Source organism: Apiospora hydei (genome assembly GCF_038363865.1).
Source record: "Apiospora hydei strain CBS 114990 chromosome Unknown utg000007l_segment0_segment0, whole genome shotgun sequence".
In the NCBI taxonomy this organism is placed as follows: domain Eukaryota; kingdom Fungi; phylum Ascomycota; class Sordariomycetes; order Amphisphaeriales; family Apiosporaceae; genus Apiospora; species Apiospora hydei.
Window position 1 is genome coordinate 4,132,780 of NW_027117366.1, and position 16,952 is coordinate 4,149,731.

At 51.9% G+C, this 16,952-nt stretch overlaps 6 protein-coding genes across 6 annotated transcripts; 4 read left to right on the top strand and 2 right to left on the bottom strand.

Moving 5' to 3' along the window:
• Positions 1–149: 149 nt before the first annotated feature.
• Positions 150–1,820, top strand: PG997_010426 (uncharacterized protein; the record flags this gene model as incomplete). The annotated part of the gene is made up of 1 exon (XM_066814741.1): positions 150–1,820. One exon carries the CDS (start codon positions 150–152, stop codon positions 1,818–1,820), a length of 1,671 nt encoding a protein of 556 aa, XP_066666703.1.
• Positions 1,821–3,640: 1,820 nt separating this feature from the next.
• On the top strand, positions 3,641–5,506 carry PG997_010427 (uncharacterized protein; the record flags this gene model as incomplete). Its single annotated transcript, XM_066814742.1, has 1 exon — positions 3,641–5,506. One exon carries the CDS (start codon positions 3,641–3,643, stop codon positions 5,504–5,506), a length of 1,866 nt encoding a protein of 621 aa, XP_066666704.1.
• A 4,139-nt stretch (positions 5,507–9,645) lies between these two features.
• PG997_010428 (uncharacterized protein) lies at positions 9,646–9,870 on the top strand (the record flags this gene model as incomplete). The annotated part of the gene is made up of 1 exon (XM_066814743.1): positions 9,646–9,870. The coding sequence occupies one exon, from the start codon at positions 9,646–9,648 to the stop codon at positions 9,868–9,870; it is 225 nt and encodes a 74-aa protein (XP_066666705.1).
• Positions 9,871–11,017: 1,147 nt separating this feature from the next.
• On the top strand, positions 11,018–12,313 carry PG997_010429 (uncharacterized protein; the record flags this gene model as incomplete). Its single annotated transcript, XM_066814744.1, has 3 exons — positions 11,018–11,070; positions 11,186–11,815; positions 11,998–12,313. The coding sequence occupies 3 exons, from the start codon at positions 11,018–11,020 to the stop codon at positions 12,311–12,313; spliced, it is 999 nt and encodes a 332-aa protein (XP_066666706.1).
• A 560-nt stretch (positions 12,314–12,873) lies between these two features.
• Positions 12,874–13,450, bottom strand: PG997_010430 (uncharacterized protein; the record flags this gene model as incomplete). Its single annotated transcript, XM_066814745.1, has 2 exons — positions 12,874–12,970; positions 13,227–13,450. The coding sequence occupies 2 exons, from the start codon at positions 13,448–13,450 to the stop codon at positions 12,874–12,876; spliced, it is 321 nt and encodes a 106-aa protein (XP_066666707.1).
• A 2,486-nt stretch (positions 13,451–15,936) lies between these two features.
• Positions 15,937–16,167, bottom strand: PG997_010431 (uncharacterized protein; the record flags this gene model as incomplete). The annotated part of the gene is made up of 1 exon (XM_066814746.1): positions 15,937–16,167. The coding sequence occupies one exon, from the start codon at positions 16,165–16,167 to the stop codon at positions 15,937–15,939; it is 231 nt and encodes a 76-aa protein (XP_066666708.1).
• Between the last annotated feature and the right edge of the window lie 785 nt (positions 16,168–16,952).

A 16,952-nucleotide genomic window follows, 5' to 3' on the forward strand; every position in this document is an offset into this window, starting at 1 on the left:
TAATAGGGGCATCGTCCGATCCATTGGTCTGCTGTGCCGCTATTCGCCCTCCACTCTTGACATGCATATATAGCGTCCAAGGGTTGAAGGCTGATTCCCGTTCTTCAACCCTATATTATCTAATAACCGCTTGTTTCCAAGACCTCACAATGGCCCAAATGCCCGCAACGCCTGATATTAGAATCATGGGAGATCACCCGCCGCATCCGGGTACTTCCCGTGGTGAGCCCATGTTCGTACCAGTTGGCGTTCTTGACCTCCCCTTGGACATCCTACATCTCATCTTCGACGAATTCCGGACAACGCCCGACACCTGGCACGAGAAGCGAGTGGCGCGTCGCCAAACCATCCGCGCGCTGCGCCAGGTATGCCAGCGCTTCTGCACCGCCGCGACACCCTTCCTGTTCGACACCGTGACCATCAGGCTAGACGCCGCCTCAGCGCGCCGCGCCGAAGCGTTCCTAACCCAAAACCCGCTCCTCGCCGCCAGCGTCCGCCACGTCGTCGTCTCGCTGGCGTGCCGGGACCCGGCCCAGGCGCGCGACCTGGCGGCCTTCGCGCGGGCCCGCGAGCAGGACCTCGGGCGGATGCTGTGCTGGTACGACCGAAGTTGGAAGGACTCCCTGTACGGGCGGGACAAGGAGGCGCGCGGCGAGGTGTTTGGCGTCGTGAACGAGGACGACCCCTTTGAAAGCCGTCTCGACCGGGGCGAGCGGGACTGGTTTTCGCCCGAGGCGGCTGAGTGCTCCCGGAATTACCACCGGATTGTCAATGCATGGAAAGAAATCCGGGAGGAACAGTCATCCGAAACGGCGCGGGAAGATGGTGGCGATTCCGGTGATGCTGGCCAAGGAACCAGTGCTGCCGCAGGTGAGCTTGTTGGTGAGGAAACAGAGAGGGACAGGGCACTTCACACCTACCGTCAGTTGTTGAGGGAAGCGCACGTGCTGTATGGCCAGAAATACCAAGAACAGCTGGAGTTTATCGAGAGCGGTTCTTTCCACCAAACGGTTAGTCGATGTCTGACAAAGATGCGCCATGAAGGGCTCCAACTCACCCTAACACACGAGCCCGCTCTGAGACTCCTGGACGGGTGGGGACAGCCCCACGATGCCGCGTGGTATATCAACGATAACGAGCGGTTGCTCTGGGCCATGTCGACGCCGCACTACTGGTGCGATTTCGCCACAGACCCGAGCGAAGGGATGGTGGTACCTGCAGTGCGTCTACTGACGGAAATCCCCCTTGCCTGCTACCAAGCCGGTGCACCCGTGAAAAATCTGGTGATCAGATGCTTCCCCGCAGCAGGGAGATACTCTGACCTCTTCCCACTGTCTCCCAAGCTGCCATCGCTGCAAGTGTGGGCCACGGAACTACGCGCCGCCTGCCAACAGCTCGAACGCTTTAAAATTAACACCGCTGGGGGCAGAGCCCCCCAGGCGCCCGAGGAGCATGCCTCGGCACTTGACGGAGTCTATATCGACACATTTCTGTCCGCCATGGTCGCCGGGCCGAAGCTCGAAGATGTAACACTCTGCATGCAACCACTTACCTTTACCGTCGCCGGGGACGCGGTCGACGACAAAGGGAACTACGACTTGGGTCCTGTCCTCGCAGCCGCCGCAGGCCAATGGACGCACGCGCGGAAGCTGTTTTTGTCAGCGTTCTGCATGAAGCAACAAGACCTCGAGACTATGTTCCGAAGACTGGCCGCCGGGGACCTCGAAAGCTTTGATTTTTGCGGGGTGCGGCTTCGGGGGCGCCCGACGGCGGCGAAAGCAGCTGGGCCGGCGCCCTCGACATCCTACGGGAGAAGCTGATGCAGCGGCCCGGTGGAAAGCCGGCGTGCCATCTCGACTTTGGCTTCATTAGCGGGGGCGAGATCGACGATATCTGCGCCGAGGTGGAGCGTCGCAGGCCGCAAGAGGACATCGACCGCGATTGGATCGAAGGCAAGATCTGCCCGTTCAGTATGGAGATACAGTGCAACATCCAGACGCTGGCGGAGTGTTACGTCTTGGGCGATGCCAGAGTGGCGGAGAACCCGCTGCGAGGGGACCGGGAGCGGTTATACGCGCGTATCCCCTTAATGGCGATAACGGTGCCCTCGGTATAATATAACAGGTAAGTATTTACCGCGAGTAATCGACTGGCCTAATTATTTAGTAACCGTATTATTTAATAAGAATAGGTATTATGTTACTAATTGGATAAACATACTACGGCACTGGTTATTCCCTAATCCATACGGGACGACACGATATGGTGGGGCAGCGTTGTCGCCATCAAGGGGATAACCGACAAGAAGGAGATGCGCCAGTTGTGCTAACTGGGCTGCCATTGATCAAATGGCCTTTTGCCCGTCAAGACTGCAGAGAGGAACCATTGAAAGGCGGGGGAGACAGACTGACATCTGACTCGGATGGTTGTGGGGCGGACATGAGGAGCGGGTGGTTGGAAGTTGAGCGGTGGGCATTCCCGGCGACCTTGGACTCGGCGAGGTGGTTGCACGACGTTCCCACATCGGCCTTGGCCCTGCGTCGCTAGAGGCGAGAGAAAACGGCGAACGGGGATCACCAGCCGCCAGCGTGTCAGAAACCATCTCATGTGTTCCAGCGGATTGACCAAGCCAAGCCGGGGTCGGGGCCGATGGGGCATTCAGGTGCATCCTTGGGCATTCTTTTTAGGTACGCATTAGCAAATGGCCCATCCAACAGACGAAGGAGGCCAGTTTGGGTGGCGGCAAGCGTCGGCAAGCCCCGGCTCAGCTCCTGTTTCCGCTTCACTGCCAAACAATTGATTGATTGATTCAGCTTTGTTTTTGTTTGCTCGTGTTCCTGCATCCTGGGAAGGGACGGATTCAAACCTTATCCCTTATCCATCCTTATCGGCGTGCCAACCCAGACCGGCGCATGCGTCAAGTGACACCAGGCATTGGCTGCCGTTGGTTTTGGGATCCCGTGATTGTGTCGCAGTTGTCTCCGCGCAGCCTACAGGCAATATAATGCAGGCGGCCCTTCTCAGTCGGTTTGCTTCCCTCTCCTTCTTCTTTTGATGCATTGCGTGCTTGCTTGCGTGCTTGGATTGCTACCATCTTTCTGCGGGCCAAGTATATCGGGACCTGCGACCACCAAGCTCTTATCGCAGCGCAGGACTTCCCCAAATTCCCAACGCGCCACTGCCACTGCCACTGCCACTCCCTTGACCGATATTTTCTCCGACTTACACCCCCAATTCCCTAAAAAGGCCCAACGAGTGTTGCCATCTCGGTCGCTTCTGTTGTCAAGTTCTACAAGTATCACAACATATGTTGCACGGTTTGGTGGTTGACGGTCCAATTACTGAACTTCTTGTCCTTTGATCAATCAATTGAATTGGCGAACTCATCTCCATCGGGATACCCCACACCACTACCAATTCGCCGGGTCCCTTCAACGCAGCTAAATTCTCAGGGTCCCGCCGTACATACCCGCTGACGCCATCCATCACCAAGACCCTTCCAGAAATACTGCCATTGCCACTCGAGAGCGGCAATTCGTCCCTCTTCACGGCTATGGACTTGCTCCGAGCGGGTGTTTTGACCTAATCTACCAGGATCCGATCTGAAATCAGATCAAGAAACCGGCATTTTCTCTCCATCATGTCCGTCCCGATTCCACGTCAAATCGGCCGAGAGCTCTGGAAGCTCGCAAGACGGCCGGCGCCCGCCGCACGATCGTTACTCACGACCGAAACTCGTCAATTCGTCGCGTCTCCGGTGCGCACGTTCTCCTACCGCTCTGCATTCCAATCTGCCGAACAGAAGACTTTCGCGCGACCTTCTGGGAGCTCGCGCCGCTTTGGCCCCCTTCCGCTGTTGGCTACTGGCGGTGGACTGCTTACTGTGCTCTTCTCCGTCTTCCAGCCAGTCGCTGGCGACTCGGTCGCTTCGCCAGACGACGTTCCCGCTGCGGCAACCCACGAGACCAACATAGTGGCCAATGACGGCCACCCGAGGTACAGACTGTCTGAGATCAAAGAGGAACACGGGCCCAAATCACCACGACCATGGGTTGTATTCGAGGACAAGGTCTATGACATTACGGAATGGATTCCTGCGCACCCCGGCGGCGAGGTCATCTTGCGCGCGGCGGGCGGCAGCATCGAACCGTATTGGGACATATTCTCCATCCACAAGACGCCTTATGTACGCGAAATTCTGGAGCAATACTGTGTCGGAAAGGTGCACCCGGACGACCTGGAAGATGGCCGACCGCGCATGGACAACATTGAAGACCCCTTTGTGGCCGACCCTGTACGGAGCCCACAGCTTAGGCAATTGACGTCGAAACCCTGCAACGCCGAGACGGCGGGCCAGGATCTGGCCGAGCATTTCCTGACCCCCAACGATGTGTTTTACGTCCGCAACCACATGTGGGTTCCGGTCGTGGAGGACGAGACGGGCGACTCTCACGGTATCACGATTGAACTCCCCGACGGCGATGTGCGGACTTACACGGTTGGCGAGCTGAAGTCCAGATTCAAGCAGCATGCCATCACCGCGGTTCTGCAATGCTCTGGCAACAGGCGAAAGGATATGACGGAACATGCCAGCAAGACGAATGGACTACAGTGGGGCTCAGGCGCCATTAGTTGTGCGAAATGGGAAGGAGTACGGCTCCGCGATGTTCTTGCTGATGCTGGTTTCTCTTTCGAAAACCCGCCCGAGGATGCGCAACACGTCCAATTCTCCGGCCTGGAAGCTTACGGCGCCAGTATTCCCATTCGGTCAATCCTAGATCCCCGCGGCGATGTTCTCTTGGCATTCAAGATGAACGATCTGCCCTTGCCCGGAGATCACGGGTTCCCGGTCCGAGTTATTGTCCCTGGAACGGTCGCGGCCAGATGTGTTAAATGGGTAAACAAGATTGTCATCTCCGACGAGGAAAGCAGCACCAGCTGGCAGCGGCGCGATTACAAGTGCTTCGGCCCGAACGAGGTTAAGAACCTCGATTGGGACAAGTACAAGTCGATCCAGGAGATGCCCATCACCAGTGCCATTACCCGGACCAGGTTAAAGCCGGAGCCCGAATCCAAAAGCGTGCCCAGGGAGAAGGCCAAGGACGCCGAGGGTAACAACCTCATCCAGATCGAGGGGTACGCGTACTCGGGCGGCGGTCGCGAGATCCAGCGCGTCGACATCAGCCTCGACAACGGCAAGAACTGGGACCAGGCCAAGCTCATCGACGACTCGGCGCACGAGAAGGGCAGCAAGGCTTGGTGCTGGAAGCGTTGGACGTACGAGGGCGCTGTTCCCTTGGAGCACGAGGGAGACGAGCATGAGGCCAAGACAACTTTCGTGGTCAAGGCTACGGATGATGCCTACAACACTCAACCGCAGTGCTACAAGAGCATCTTCAACCTCCGGGGTAATCTGGCCACAGCTTGGCATCGGGTCGAGTTTGACTTGGCTAGGTGTCACGAGAGGGTTCAAGCTGCACAGAAGGACTCGAGGAACAAGAAATGAGCGAGCAATCGGGGTGACGGCCACTGTTGCTGTATATACCAGTGGGTATACTTGTATTATATTGGGCGGATGTTGTCTGGCGTCATACCATTGCGCGACGAGGCTTACTACTTGCGTGTGCGTGCGTTTTTGGAGATATCCTTTGTTTCACAGACTGTTTTTGTCGACGGATTAGGTATGTATAGGTGGGATGGGTTATTCAAGGGGTATGCGGTATGACATAGCACGGTCTGGGTCTTGCTCGACTCAATCTAGTAGGGAGAGAGACGGACCACTGGCACGGTTGGAAGTAATCATAAATCATAGATTGAATAAAGAGATGCTTCCCGTATAAGATGTCATTGGTCCTCGTGGTTTCCACATCCTCGTAGCCCTTCTGGCTGTTGGTAGTAGCATGCCATCCCGCGTCTGGGTCACTGCTATGCCCACCATGATCACAGATGACTATTAGCATCCGAGCATTGCTTCTCGTACTGCTCAGGATCGGGCATGTCGTCACACCATGCCCCAACCCCCAATAGATCGACATGGACATCTTCGTTCTTCTTGGACTTGTGGCCTGAGGGCTTCTTCGTGGTGTTCTTCTTCCCTGTATGTTAGACGGGGTCAGTTACAGCCAGTGTGGCGTCAATAAGGGGCTGAGATGGAGCGATGGCTTGCCTTGGTCTTCGAAGAGCCTGCGGAAGCGGCGGTGGAGGTGGCCTTCTGGGACGTTTTGGAGCCGCCGGCTTGACTGGGGTGTGGGAAGTAGGGGTCAGTATCTAAACATGACAGGTAACTACGGGGTGATACAAGGATAGGCTGAGGAGAAGGTAGGATAGAGTGGACTTGCGTAGTCTTAGCAGATGGCTTGCTGGCCATGCTGGGCTACTTGCGTGAATAGAAGATGCTGGGTCGCTGGTGGTAGTATTGTGTAAGTCGAGCTCGAAGGTCACAGGGCAATTCTCAAGCCAGCGGACAGAGAAGTAGGGACTTGGTGTTATGATGCATGGGAAGAATGAACGCAAGTTCATCGGAGGAGATGACGAAGAGATTCCTTTCTATATATACCTATTCAGTTGAAGGCCGACCTTGTGGTTTTGCACGAAGCCATTATTCTATACAGTTTTAAAGTGGGTAGGAATGGAATAAACATTGGATCACACTTGCAGCATGCAGGTTGACCCCAATTGGACTTGGTTATCCAATGAAGGTGGTGCGAATTTATTCCATTCCTCCCGCTCCTGGTAATTTTGTCACGTGGGCAGACGGGGGATTCGGAAAATGACACACCCCTGCACCAAGTCCCTGCGTATCGACCTTGAGCCAGAAACGCAGGACTCTTTTTATGAACAAATCGCCACGCCATTCCAATACACCATTCACACACAGCACCTACTACTCGTATAGGCCATGCCCTCTCGGGAAGGTCTTGGGCGGGCTCTGACGGGTGTCGGAAACGGCACAATATCATGTAAACTAGGATCTGGCTATAGCGAAGGACACCGTGTTCGGGAATGGGTGCTGTCATTGTGTATTTGTCCGTACTTACAAGCTCCGGATTCCTTCCCGAAGCGGGTGGATGGTATATCTGCGTAATTTGATTGAAATCTTTTAAGGGATCTGGATAGTAGAATAAAGCAATTCAGTCGACCAGTATAGTGCCAACAGCTATATCATTCGCCTTCCTGACTGTTGCCTTTTTCGATTCGACCCTACCATGAAATATTCTCGGAGTGCTGCATGCTGTCCAATAGGCAATAAAGAGTTTCCCATTGCCGCCACAAATTAATATCAACCCTTGCTGCTAGTCATACTGCTTGGGCATGTCGTCACACCATGCCCCAATTCCCCATATATCTACAAGCACAATTTCGACCTTTTCGACCTCATGGTTTGAAGGCTGAGTTTTTAGGTTCTGTACATCATCCATAGTGTAAGTGGTCAGTTGACGATCATTCTGCTTGAGAAAAAGGTTCTGGGAAGGAGATGAATTGCCCCTGTCTTCAAGCTACATGTTGTATCAGGCCTGATAGTAGGCTCCTGGGACTTCTTGCAACCATGAGCTTCACTGGAGAGAGGATGTATTCGCGTCAGCAAGAGGCACACAAAGGGCTCATGGGTATGTATCATCGACAAAAAGAGGTCAATGTGAGAGAGGCTCGACTTGCGCTGGTTTGGTTTGCTCCCCGTGCGTCATACTGATCGAGTGAAGAGAATGCCGGTGTATTGTCTGGCCGGGGAAGTTTCGTGTATCAGTGGCTTGAGTAACTCAAAGAGGCGTTCGCAATGCTCAGAAACGTTGATAGAGAGCCTCGTGTGTTAAAGGGACATGGAGAAGATGATCCCTTTGTCAGGAGCCATAGGACATCTCTTAGCTTATATATTGATATTGCAGACTGCCATTGTTCGGACCGGGAATCTCTGTATCGATACCTGGCATATACCTGCTTCTTCGGGCTCCCGAAAGGTCTCGGTCCGAAACCGTCAGCACCCGTCCAATGCAGGCATCAATTAATCTTGTGATGCGTCACTCTCATGGATGATGCATCGGAAGGATTCCCGTTGCAACATCGGTAGAGCCTCTCATTGGCAGCGAGGTAGTGGCAGCGGCTAGGTTGTCAGCATAGCCTTACACTCAAGCTTATGTCGGATGCAACCCCTTAGGTGCGCCGTCTGACAGGAAGAGACGCGGCACTAGCTTGAGACCTCCCTCACCGAATCTTTCCAGTCTCTAAATGAAATAAGTGCATAAGAGGGTGCATACTAGCGCTAACCCTGCTGTCAGCTTATTTTGGTCCGGGGTTTCTGTTGGCTTGATAGCCGCCGGACTTCCAGAGAATCAGCCCAGGCTGAAGTGAACTGGCCAGTTTTCCCCTTCTTTTCGCCAAGGGGAGTGTAGTCATGACTACATCGGGTGAGGGGTTGCGGATTAAATAATTCAAGGCCGATACCAAGCTGCGCAGCGAAGGGAAGACAGAGGTCAGGTATGACGATCCTCCCTGTTATTAATGGTCCCACACTCCTTGATAGTACCACTAGCTTGCTGCTTGACTCGGCCATTTATTCTCAGCCATTGAATGCAAGATTTTGGGCTTCTGTTTTGTAGAATCACGACCTCCGGCTTCATGTACGGTCGGGCATCATTCGCCAAGCGGATAATGATAGGTATGACTGAAGATTGTACAAGTCCCATCATCCCATCCTGAGTAGACCACCCCATAATCAATATGCGTGTCAAGCTGTAAACATGTTGCGGGTATATACAATTAGTACTAACATAACGTGCTAACATGCTGGGGACAATGTCATGTTATACACCGATCTGTATCAGCATAAGTATAAGGCCAGAAAGGATTCCTATAAAAGGATGTCTATAAGGGCACTAGCTACCGACTTTTACTTCTCTCCTCATAGTACAACAAAGGCTCCAACTGAAAAACTTATATTTCGACAACAGGAACAACGAATATCGCCTAGATAGCCGAACTAGATCCATTAAAACTTTTACACTGGTTCTCCTACCAATCATCCCTGTTGGGGAGGAAGCATTTAAGTACGTAAATAGCTAAAAAGGTAAGTCTGGTTAAATATTTCAATATTTGGCATCTTCCTCCTAGCCATCTACGGTGATGTATAAGTGCAGATAAACCCAGGAGGCATAACAAGGCTCCATCTGGACATATAAGCTATGTTCCAGGTCCGTTATGAGGAGGTGGGAATGCCGTGTGAACATCCTCTAGAATAAACGCCTCCCGCCAATGTACCATCCTGCTACATTGAACACAGCATCACATCCAAGCATGCGTAAAAAAAAAAAAGACCACCTAACTGATCATCAAGTCTCAGACCTTTCTCGTCACTGCAGCATAGTAGCATCAACCGAGAAAACAATTGCATCTCAACGACAACCAGAAACATCTTCTGACTCGACACGAGCCCATCGACATCACACATTGATTCCCTCTTCTCAAGGAGACCCAACCTCGAGTCATCTGCATCATACCGACAAGCAAATAAGATAAGTCAACCGAACCAAGACCCAGCGAAGCACCAATCGGATTCCCGAACTCATCAGAAACCAGGCTGTCATCCCTCAAGAATAACCAATCAAGAACCAACATCCAACCTCGTCGTCCTTCGACCCGACCACCGACACCATGTGTAAAGTCATCTACGACCAATGGCACTGCGGCAAGTGCAACGCCTGGATCGAGACCGTCGAGCGCCAAAACAGCTGGACGCTCTGCACTGTCGGCGCCTCGTACAACCCCGACTGTCCCCAGTTCGAGCCTATCTATATCTACCATCAAGACTACGACTGCAAGGCCTGCATTGAATCGGAGGAGCGTGAGCGCATCGCCCTCCGACGATCGCGTCGCTAGTGGTGGAAGCAGCACCAGCAGCTGCACCCACCGAGGATTCTCCTTGAGGAACATGCCTTAGCTAAAGGGAGGGTGAGAGGGTTGAGACATCTCCAGGTTTCTTGAGTACAAGCGGACATTGGCATGATACGGGGAAAAATGACTGAGACGGATATGAGCTAAGGAGGACTCCATTGCGAGGCTTTTGGCAAAGGAACCAAACAGCTGTTGCATCAATAAATTCTTGAGAACCATCTTGTACGATACTTTAGTGTGTTAGATATGTGTAATTCCTTTTGTGATATGTACGAAGAGCAGAGTGGTGAGTCCTGAGAGAACCTTGAGTTGCACACCACATCCATGGATACCAGTCTCGTTAATGTCAGATTGGCACACTCGACCTGGTTCTGTGCTCCTACAACGCGCCATGAGAAATGGCGTCGTAGGTAAACCTGACTGGGTGAGGGCTGATGTAGGTGCTGGGGAACAACGGGCCTTGAGACTTGAACCTGATCATATCTAAATGGACAGTCGGATTTTCTGCTGGATGGAGGGTTGAATGGCAATCGGGGCTGCTCAATATCAGGCAGAAACTTGCCGCCACACTGAGAAGCTTCGTTGATTCAAATGCCATGATATTGCCATTTGTCCCGTTGAAAGGCGATTGTTTCATGACTACCAGGCATTACACTATCACCGATTAAATCTAGAATTCGGGCACGAGCTCATAAACACAGATTCAGCAAGAGCACAACTTTTGGGTTTATGCTGGTGGTACAACAAATTGAACGTCGACCACCGTTGCTGCAGTTGGCACGTGGTACGTTTGGGCTTGCTAGCAAAGGGAAAGTTGGCAACAGCACCATCCAAGATACGAAGCAGCCGCACCAGGTCTTGGAACTGCCTCAGGCAACTATCTGGCAGAAATTTCTCAGTCAGTTGCCAGTACTCCAGCTTGTTAATTCTGCAAGGTGCTTGGTTTGTTGCCTTGGTACTCAAAGACCCTACCACACCTTATCCGCTTGACAAGGTGGGGAAATAATACAGGCACGTACTGACGCGCCTTTCCACCAAACAAAAACCACAAACCTGCATCATTCCCACAAGCTACAATTACCTTGCAGATTTTCCCAGAACCACATCTGTCCTGGAACAACAAGCTCACAAGATGGCGTCTTCCCCCCAGCCTGGCGAGAAACGCAAGGCCGAGGAGATCAGCTCGTAAGTAAAAAAGTCCATTCCTTTTGATCATCAAATCCATACAAGTAGATCGCTTCATTTCTGTTGCAAGAAGCGTATTTTCCGCCTCAATAGGCTCACATGCTGACCCTTCAAGGGACGCACCCTTGGACAACATCATTAACATCGATCCCGATGGCGATCTAGTCCTCGTTGTTGGCGCTGATCTTGTAGGATCGGCCACGTCATTCTTCTCTGTCGAGAAGGCAGTTGCATTTCGCGCCGACCACCGGGCCCTGATGCGCGCCTCCCCCGTCCTCAAGACTAAATTCGACCCCAAGAGTGACAACCACAAGCCGGGTACTTCTGAAGCAGGTTGGACTGAACACCTACCAGACGGCTCGCCGACCGGAATGAAGTTCCTCTTGCTTGTCGCCCATGCAGAACTCAGCCAGGTTCCCGTTGGACAGACCTTTCAGGAAGTGTACGAGATCGTCTCCATGGCAAAAAGGCTCCAAATGCTCTCCTTGCTGAAGATTAGGGCCAAGTCTTGGGTCACCGGTGACTTTCCTGTGGCGCCACTACAATTCCCTCTTACATCAGGCACCGACGCGAAGACTCTTATCCAAGCCTTCTGGATAGGCCGTGGTCTTGGCGATGAAGTCCTGTTGACCAGAGTAGTCAATCACGTCACCAACAACAGTACCATCATGAACGGCCACCTGCATATCAATGGTACCGACCTTGAATCTCTAGATACACGTTTTTCTGAAACTTCCATGGGTAAGTTATTGTCTTGGTTGACTCATCTCGTCACAAGCCTACCAAAACTTACCTCTTTGACAGTGGTTTTACAAAAGCATCGACTGGGGACCCTGAAAAGAATCCATAAAGCGCTGGATGATTTCATACAAAAGCTACTACATGGGAAGGGTTTGAGTTCTTTTGAGAAATGCCTCACCATAGCAGCAACAAGAAGCACGAAAAGCTTTGCGAGCGCTTGGCTTTGGGGTCTCTCTTACAGCAGCTCGGCGAGTTGAATTGGTGGCCTCTTCCGGATCCCGAGAACATGTCAAGTGTAGTGACAGTCGACAGACAACTAGGCCAGATCATATTGTCTGGCTTCAGTGAGACGATTCCGGAAAGGCTCCAGAAATACCATTGCGACTGGACTTCTAATTTGAAGAAGCAGCTTGCGTCGGCCAAGTATCAAACAGTCAACTTTACCGGAACGTTCAAGGAGGAAAACTTGAGGAATGCTGCTTTGGTGGGATTGAGCGACTGAGGGCATTGATCCTCTCAGGACTGTTGGTCTCGGTTTTTACAGCGTACTTTCCGTTGTACATGAGATGGGTGTTTAAATAGGAGGAATACCATTCTGGGAGATGTGACCTTATGTTGTTTTCCCGTGGGCTGTCACCTACGTTGTGACTTGGTAATATGATAATACCTCCCTTACTGGGAGAGCTGACAGTAGCGAAGTAATAGCTGGCCTTCTACAGGGGGTGGCGCGTGCTTAATTGCTGGATTGGGCATCATGGGCTGCTGCTGATTGGTCACTTCGAGTACCCCCTACGGCCTTGGCATCACTCTGCTTCCAACCACACGAGTAACGGGAACCATTTGTAGTAGTAGGGCCACTAGAAAAGCAACCACAATGAGGTTATCATAGAGTATATATTTCCAATATGCAGCTCCTGGCAGCTCGATATTACTTATCAAATATTATTACGTCACAAATTATTATAGTCACTCGATTAAATGTCACATGATCATGGTATGCGTAAAGACTGTATGTATCGCCCAAAGAGTGTATTCATATCTCGGTTAGGAGAGAATTCCTACTTAAAGCATCTGCTCATCAATAGCAATGCCAGCATGAGAATACTCAAGGACGTCTCCGGTAAGGAGGTCCGAGGATAATGCGACAAATGCAAAGACACTGCTATGGGGGTAGGGTTAGTACCTAGCAACAAACGGGGACACCTATGACGTTTTAGTAAGAACGAAAATAGGTCATCGCATTCCCCTGAGCTAGAGGTAAAACATGGTTATAAGATACATAGCTCTCTGCAGCAACAAATATCCGGAAGGCGGGTACCGGTGATCCCGTATGACCAGCTAGTCATCAGCTAAATGGCAAGAGAGCGTCAAGCGCAAACGGTTAAGTAAGCGGGTGAGTTTCTGAAGCTACTCACTTCCGTGCACCGTAGTGCATCTTGGAGAACTCGGTCTGGCAACCGGTGCCATCACGGCACACGTGCTGATAGTGCTTTTTAGCCTCTGGTCGGTAGTTTGGGCACAAGTGCGAGTAGTTCTCCGGTCCATCGCAAGCAACCCATGAGGGCTCCCGGCGGGTCCGAGGTTCTACTTCGCGATGGCAATACCGGCAGCAGTAGACATCAATGATCACGGTGCACATGGTGACGGTGGTTGCGGTAGATCGAGTTTACGAAGAAGGGTGGAAGTGATGAGATAGTTGACGAGGGAAGTTGGCGGTAGGAAGGTTGGTAATGGCGTTCCGTAGGATGTTTTGTCAGTGAAGATGAGTGTTACTCGATGATGAGATGAGTGCGATGAGGAAGGAAAGAAAATTTCGATGAGGATGGGGTGATTGCCGGGGCTTATATGCCTATTTTCTCGACCGTGGGATCGTGGATATCATACGTGGAGTTCATAGTTCAAGCTGCATCCGGAAGATCTTGCGATTTGTGCAGATGTAAGGCTCCTTTGGTTGTCTTTGTTGAAAGCCACTGAGCTCACTCATTAATTACCGCACGCATCAACTTGGACCGATCTGTTTGCGTATAGCCTTTGCGGTTATTACATTTGTTTTTCTCTATTTGCTAAGTGTTCAAGTTCAATACGTAATGAATAGTTCTTGTCATGGATTATGTTCTCGTAATTCCTAATTGGGAGTTCCTTAGAAAGGCTCCTAGGGTGTCGTCCAGGAATGACGGCCTCAAAGGGGCAATTGGCCGCTAACACTCAGTCCGGCCCGCAACGCTGCCTTTCTTTGACAGAACCGAAAATCACGCATATGCATCCGTGCTGCATCGAACTAATACGTCTTAGGCGGTCGATATCGAAGTGTAAGCTAATGAAAGTGGCTTCGGAGATACCATAGGTCGGTCCTGTCTTGGTCAATCAATATGTCGGGGAGGCGCGACTTGGATATGGTAATACAAAGAGTACCCATGATAGTTAGGCCAAGCCTACAATAGTAGAAACTGGCGATATAAGGTGATGTTAGAGGGTCCCCTGGCATCTCCGTGTATTCGTCACCAATCAGAGAGCCATGTAGCGTAGTGCTTGGTGCGCCGAGGGCAATAGCAAGTTGCGCCAAGGAACACTGATTCGAATCCAGCCATGATGCCAATCGTTATACCGAAGATCTCGGGGTCAGATTTTAGTGGTCTCTCCTCCTGTCTAAGTCCCCACCCCCTGTTTGATGTTTCGTTAAAGTCAATGTCCGCCGGGAAGAATCCCAGCTTGAGCCCAGGGGTACAGAAGGTGGGAGTGGTGAGTGGCTGCGGCTTCCCGTCATTGACGTGTCAAGAGATGAACCCTCTTGCCCCGTGAGCTCGACAAGGGCAGAAGCAAACCCGTTCTCGGGGACTAGGACCAAATCAATTATTTTACGAATCAGTACGGCTGGTAAGAGTGCATGAATGAATATAGCATCCTCGCCCCGTGGGTCTGGTCCAGATAGTTCGCTACGAACTGCCGTAGCCCTCGGACATCAGGCGAGGCACCCCATTCCTGGGATGGAAATGCATGGCATTGCCAACTTTCCCACACCTCAGGTCCATCTATTCGATCTTCCCATGGCCAGCCAGGGGTAGAACATGGGAACGGCATTTGTCAAGTCGCCCACATCGGTGCAAACTTGGATTGACGGGTACCCAAAACAGAAACTATGATAATATAACGAGCGTCGGAAAGGGGTAAAGCCCATCAAGGAGTCCGTGAAGAAAGATCTCTTCGGCGGCCACGGGTGCTGCATGCTGGTTCGCCGATCAAGATTTCCATTTTGTCCACCATGGTCTCTGCAGGGAGATAGTTGACCTCACCATCCATGTGACCCTTTGTTTCACCTAGTGATCTTGGCTTGTTGCGTAACATATTAGAGGTGCACATACACAAGCAGCCCCTCCTTTACGCAACATGGGCAGCTAAAGGACCGCAACATTGAAGTCCAGGTCTGCTAGATGTTTTACACACCCATTGAGCTCTCTCTACTGTAGCCAAACAGGCCTGATGTAGTTGGGCATAAAGGGGTACAGAGTATTCGTCCATTGCCGTGCAGTGTTTTGGGAAATATGGTCGTTTCTTATCTTGCGACAGCCTTCGTTGTGTCACAGTAAACTTTCGAAAGGGCGGTAAGTCGCGTTCAGAAGACATACAAGGCAATAGGAGACTGCACGGCAAATCCGATCCTATTTTTGTAATAAGGCAATAGATTTCTATTAGCTATCGACACCCAGATGCGGAATGCTAAATCCAACAACCCCTGATGAGAAGATACTGGCAGAATCCAAACTATGAGGTAACTAGCTGTGTAAGACTAAACCGCCCCTTGTGGATAAAAGTGAAAATCACGTTCCATTAACCCATGTCAAGACTGTTCTGGAATACAGGCAGAAGGAAAGAACCCCCAAGCCCAAATGTAGCCCGAACCTCCCCAGCCCGGCTGGATGGTCCGATGCCAGACCGATCCGAGCTTCCTGAACAATATCAAAACGAATGCCAACTCCATATGCATATCTGCCTCTGCATCTGCATCTGCATCCCTCCGAGTTCTGCTGCGGTTACTTGATCAAGGCACCGCGTATGTAAACACCTTGAGAAGCCCCCTCATCCGCCCTCCGCCCTCCCCTGCCAATGCACGCGGACGTGGCCGGCCTCCTATTCCCTGTTGGCCTCCTCCTCCCGGGCTTGTTCCTCCTGTATCCTGCGCGCGCAGCCACCACAGAGATCTCCCTCTGAATGGGTCGTAATATTCGGTACGTAGTTGGGGCATCCCGGCATGTAGTTGTCTTTGTGGTCGCATGCGACGAATGTGGCCTCGTTTTGGATTCGTCCCACGAGTTTGAAGCAATTGCCGCAGAGGTACAGATGAACATCGACTGTGCACATGATGATCGAAAACGGCGATGGCCGTGGATTGGGATAGGCAGTAGGTGACAGTACTTGTGGGCGACGGTGGTTTTGGACGACTATGGTTTTGAATCACGATGGTTTCGGATGACGATGGTTTTGGGTGACGATGGCTTGGGTGACAGCGGTTGTGGGTGATGGCGGGAGTAAGTGACAGTGGGAGCAAGTGAGCTGGGAGCAGGTGTACTGGAAGTAGGCGCAGGGTCGGCAGGTGCAGTGGGCAGGGGCAGAGGGAGCAGGCGCAACCGGTGCAAAGGCGGCAGGCGCAGAGTCAGCAGGTATTATTAGGAGTTACGTACCGGCTCTTCGTTCTCTGATGTATATATCAGTACAGTGGCCGGTCAAAAGGGGTGTTTCATTTTTCTAGGCTACAACATCACAGTTAGGGTACCTATACAGTATCTTCCTCCGGTTTGGCCCATAACAGGTGACAATGGCAATACGTGCAGTTGAGTCGGCCGCGATGGCAATACGTGCAGCAAAGCCGGCGATAGTGGCAATACGTGCAATGTAGTCGGCAAAAATGGCAGTGCAAAGGCTTCAATTTGCTTTGATTAGTGTACCTATTCTGCCCGCTCTTCCATCGTGCACGGAGGATCCGTACGGGCGGCGTTTATCCGGCTTGCCACCCCTTTCTTGACCTAGGCTTCTTTCCGGTGAACAGGAGGAGGAGGCGGCTTGTTACAACCCCTTCCAGGCAGACACGCCGTCATCGGAATGTGGTCAGAAGCAAGCGTGACCCTGGTAGTGGATTGCAAATCAGC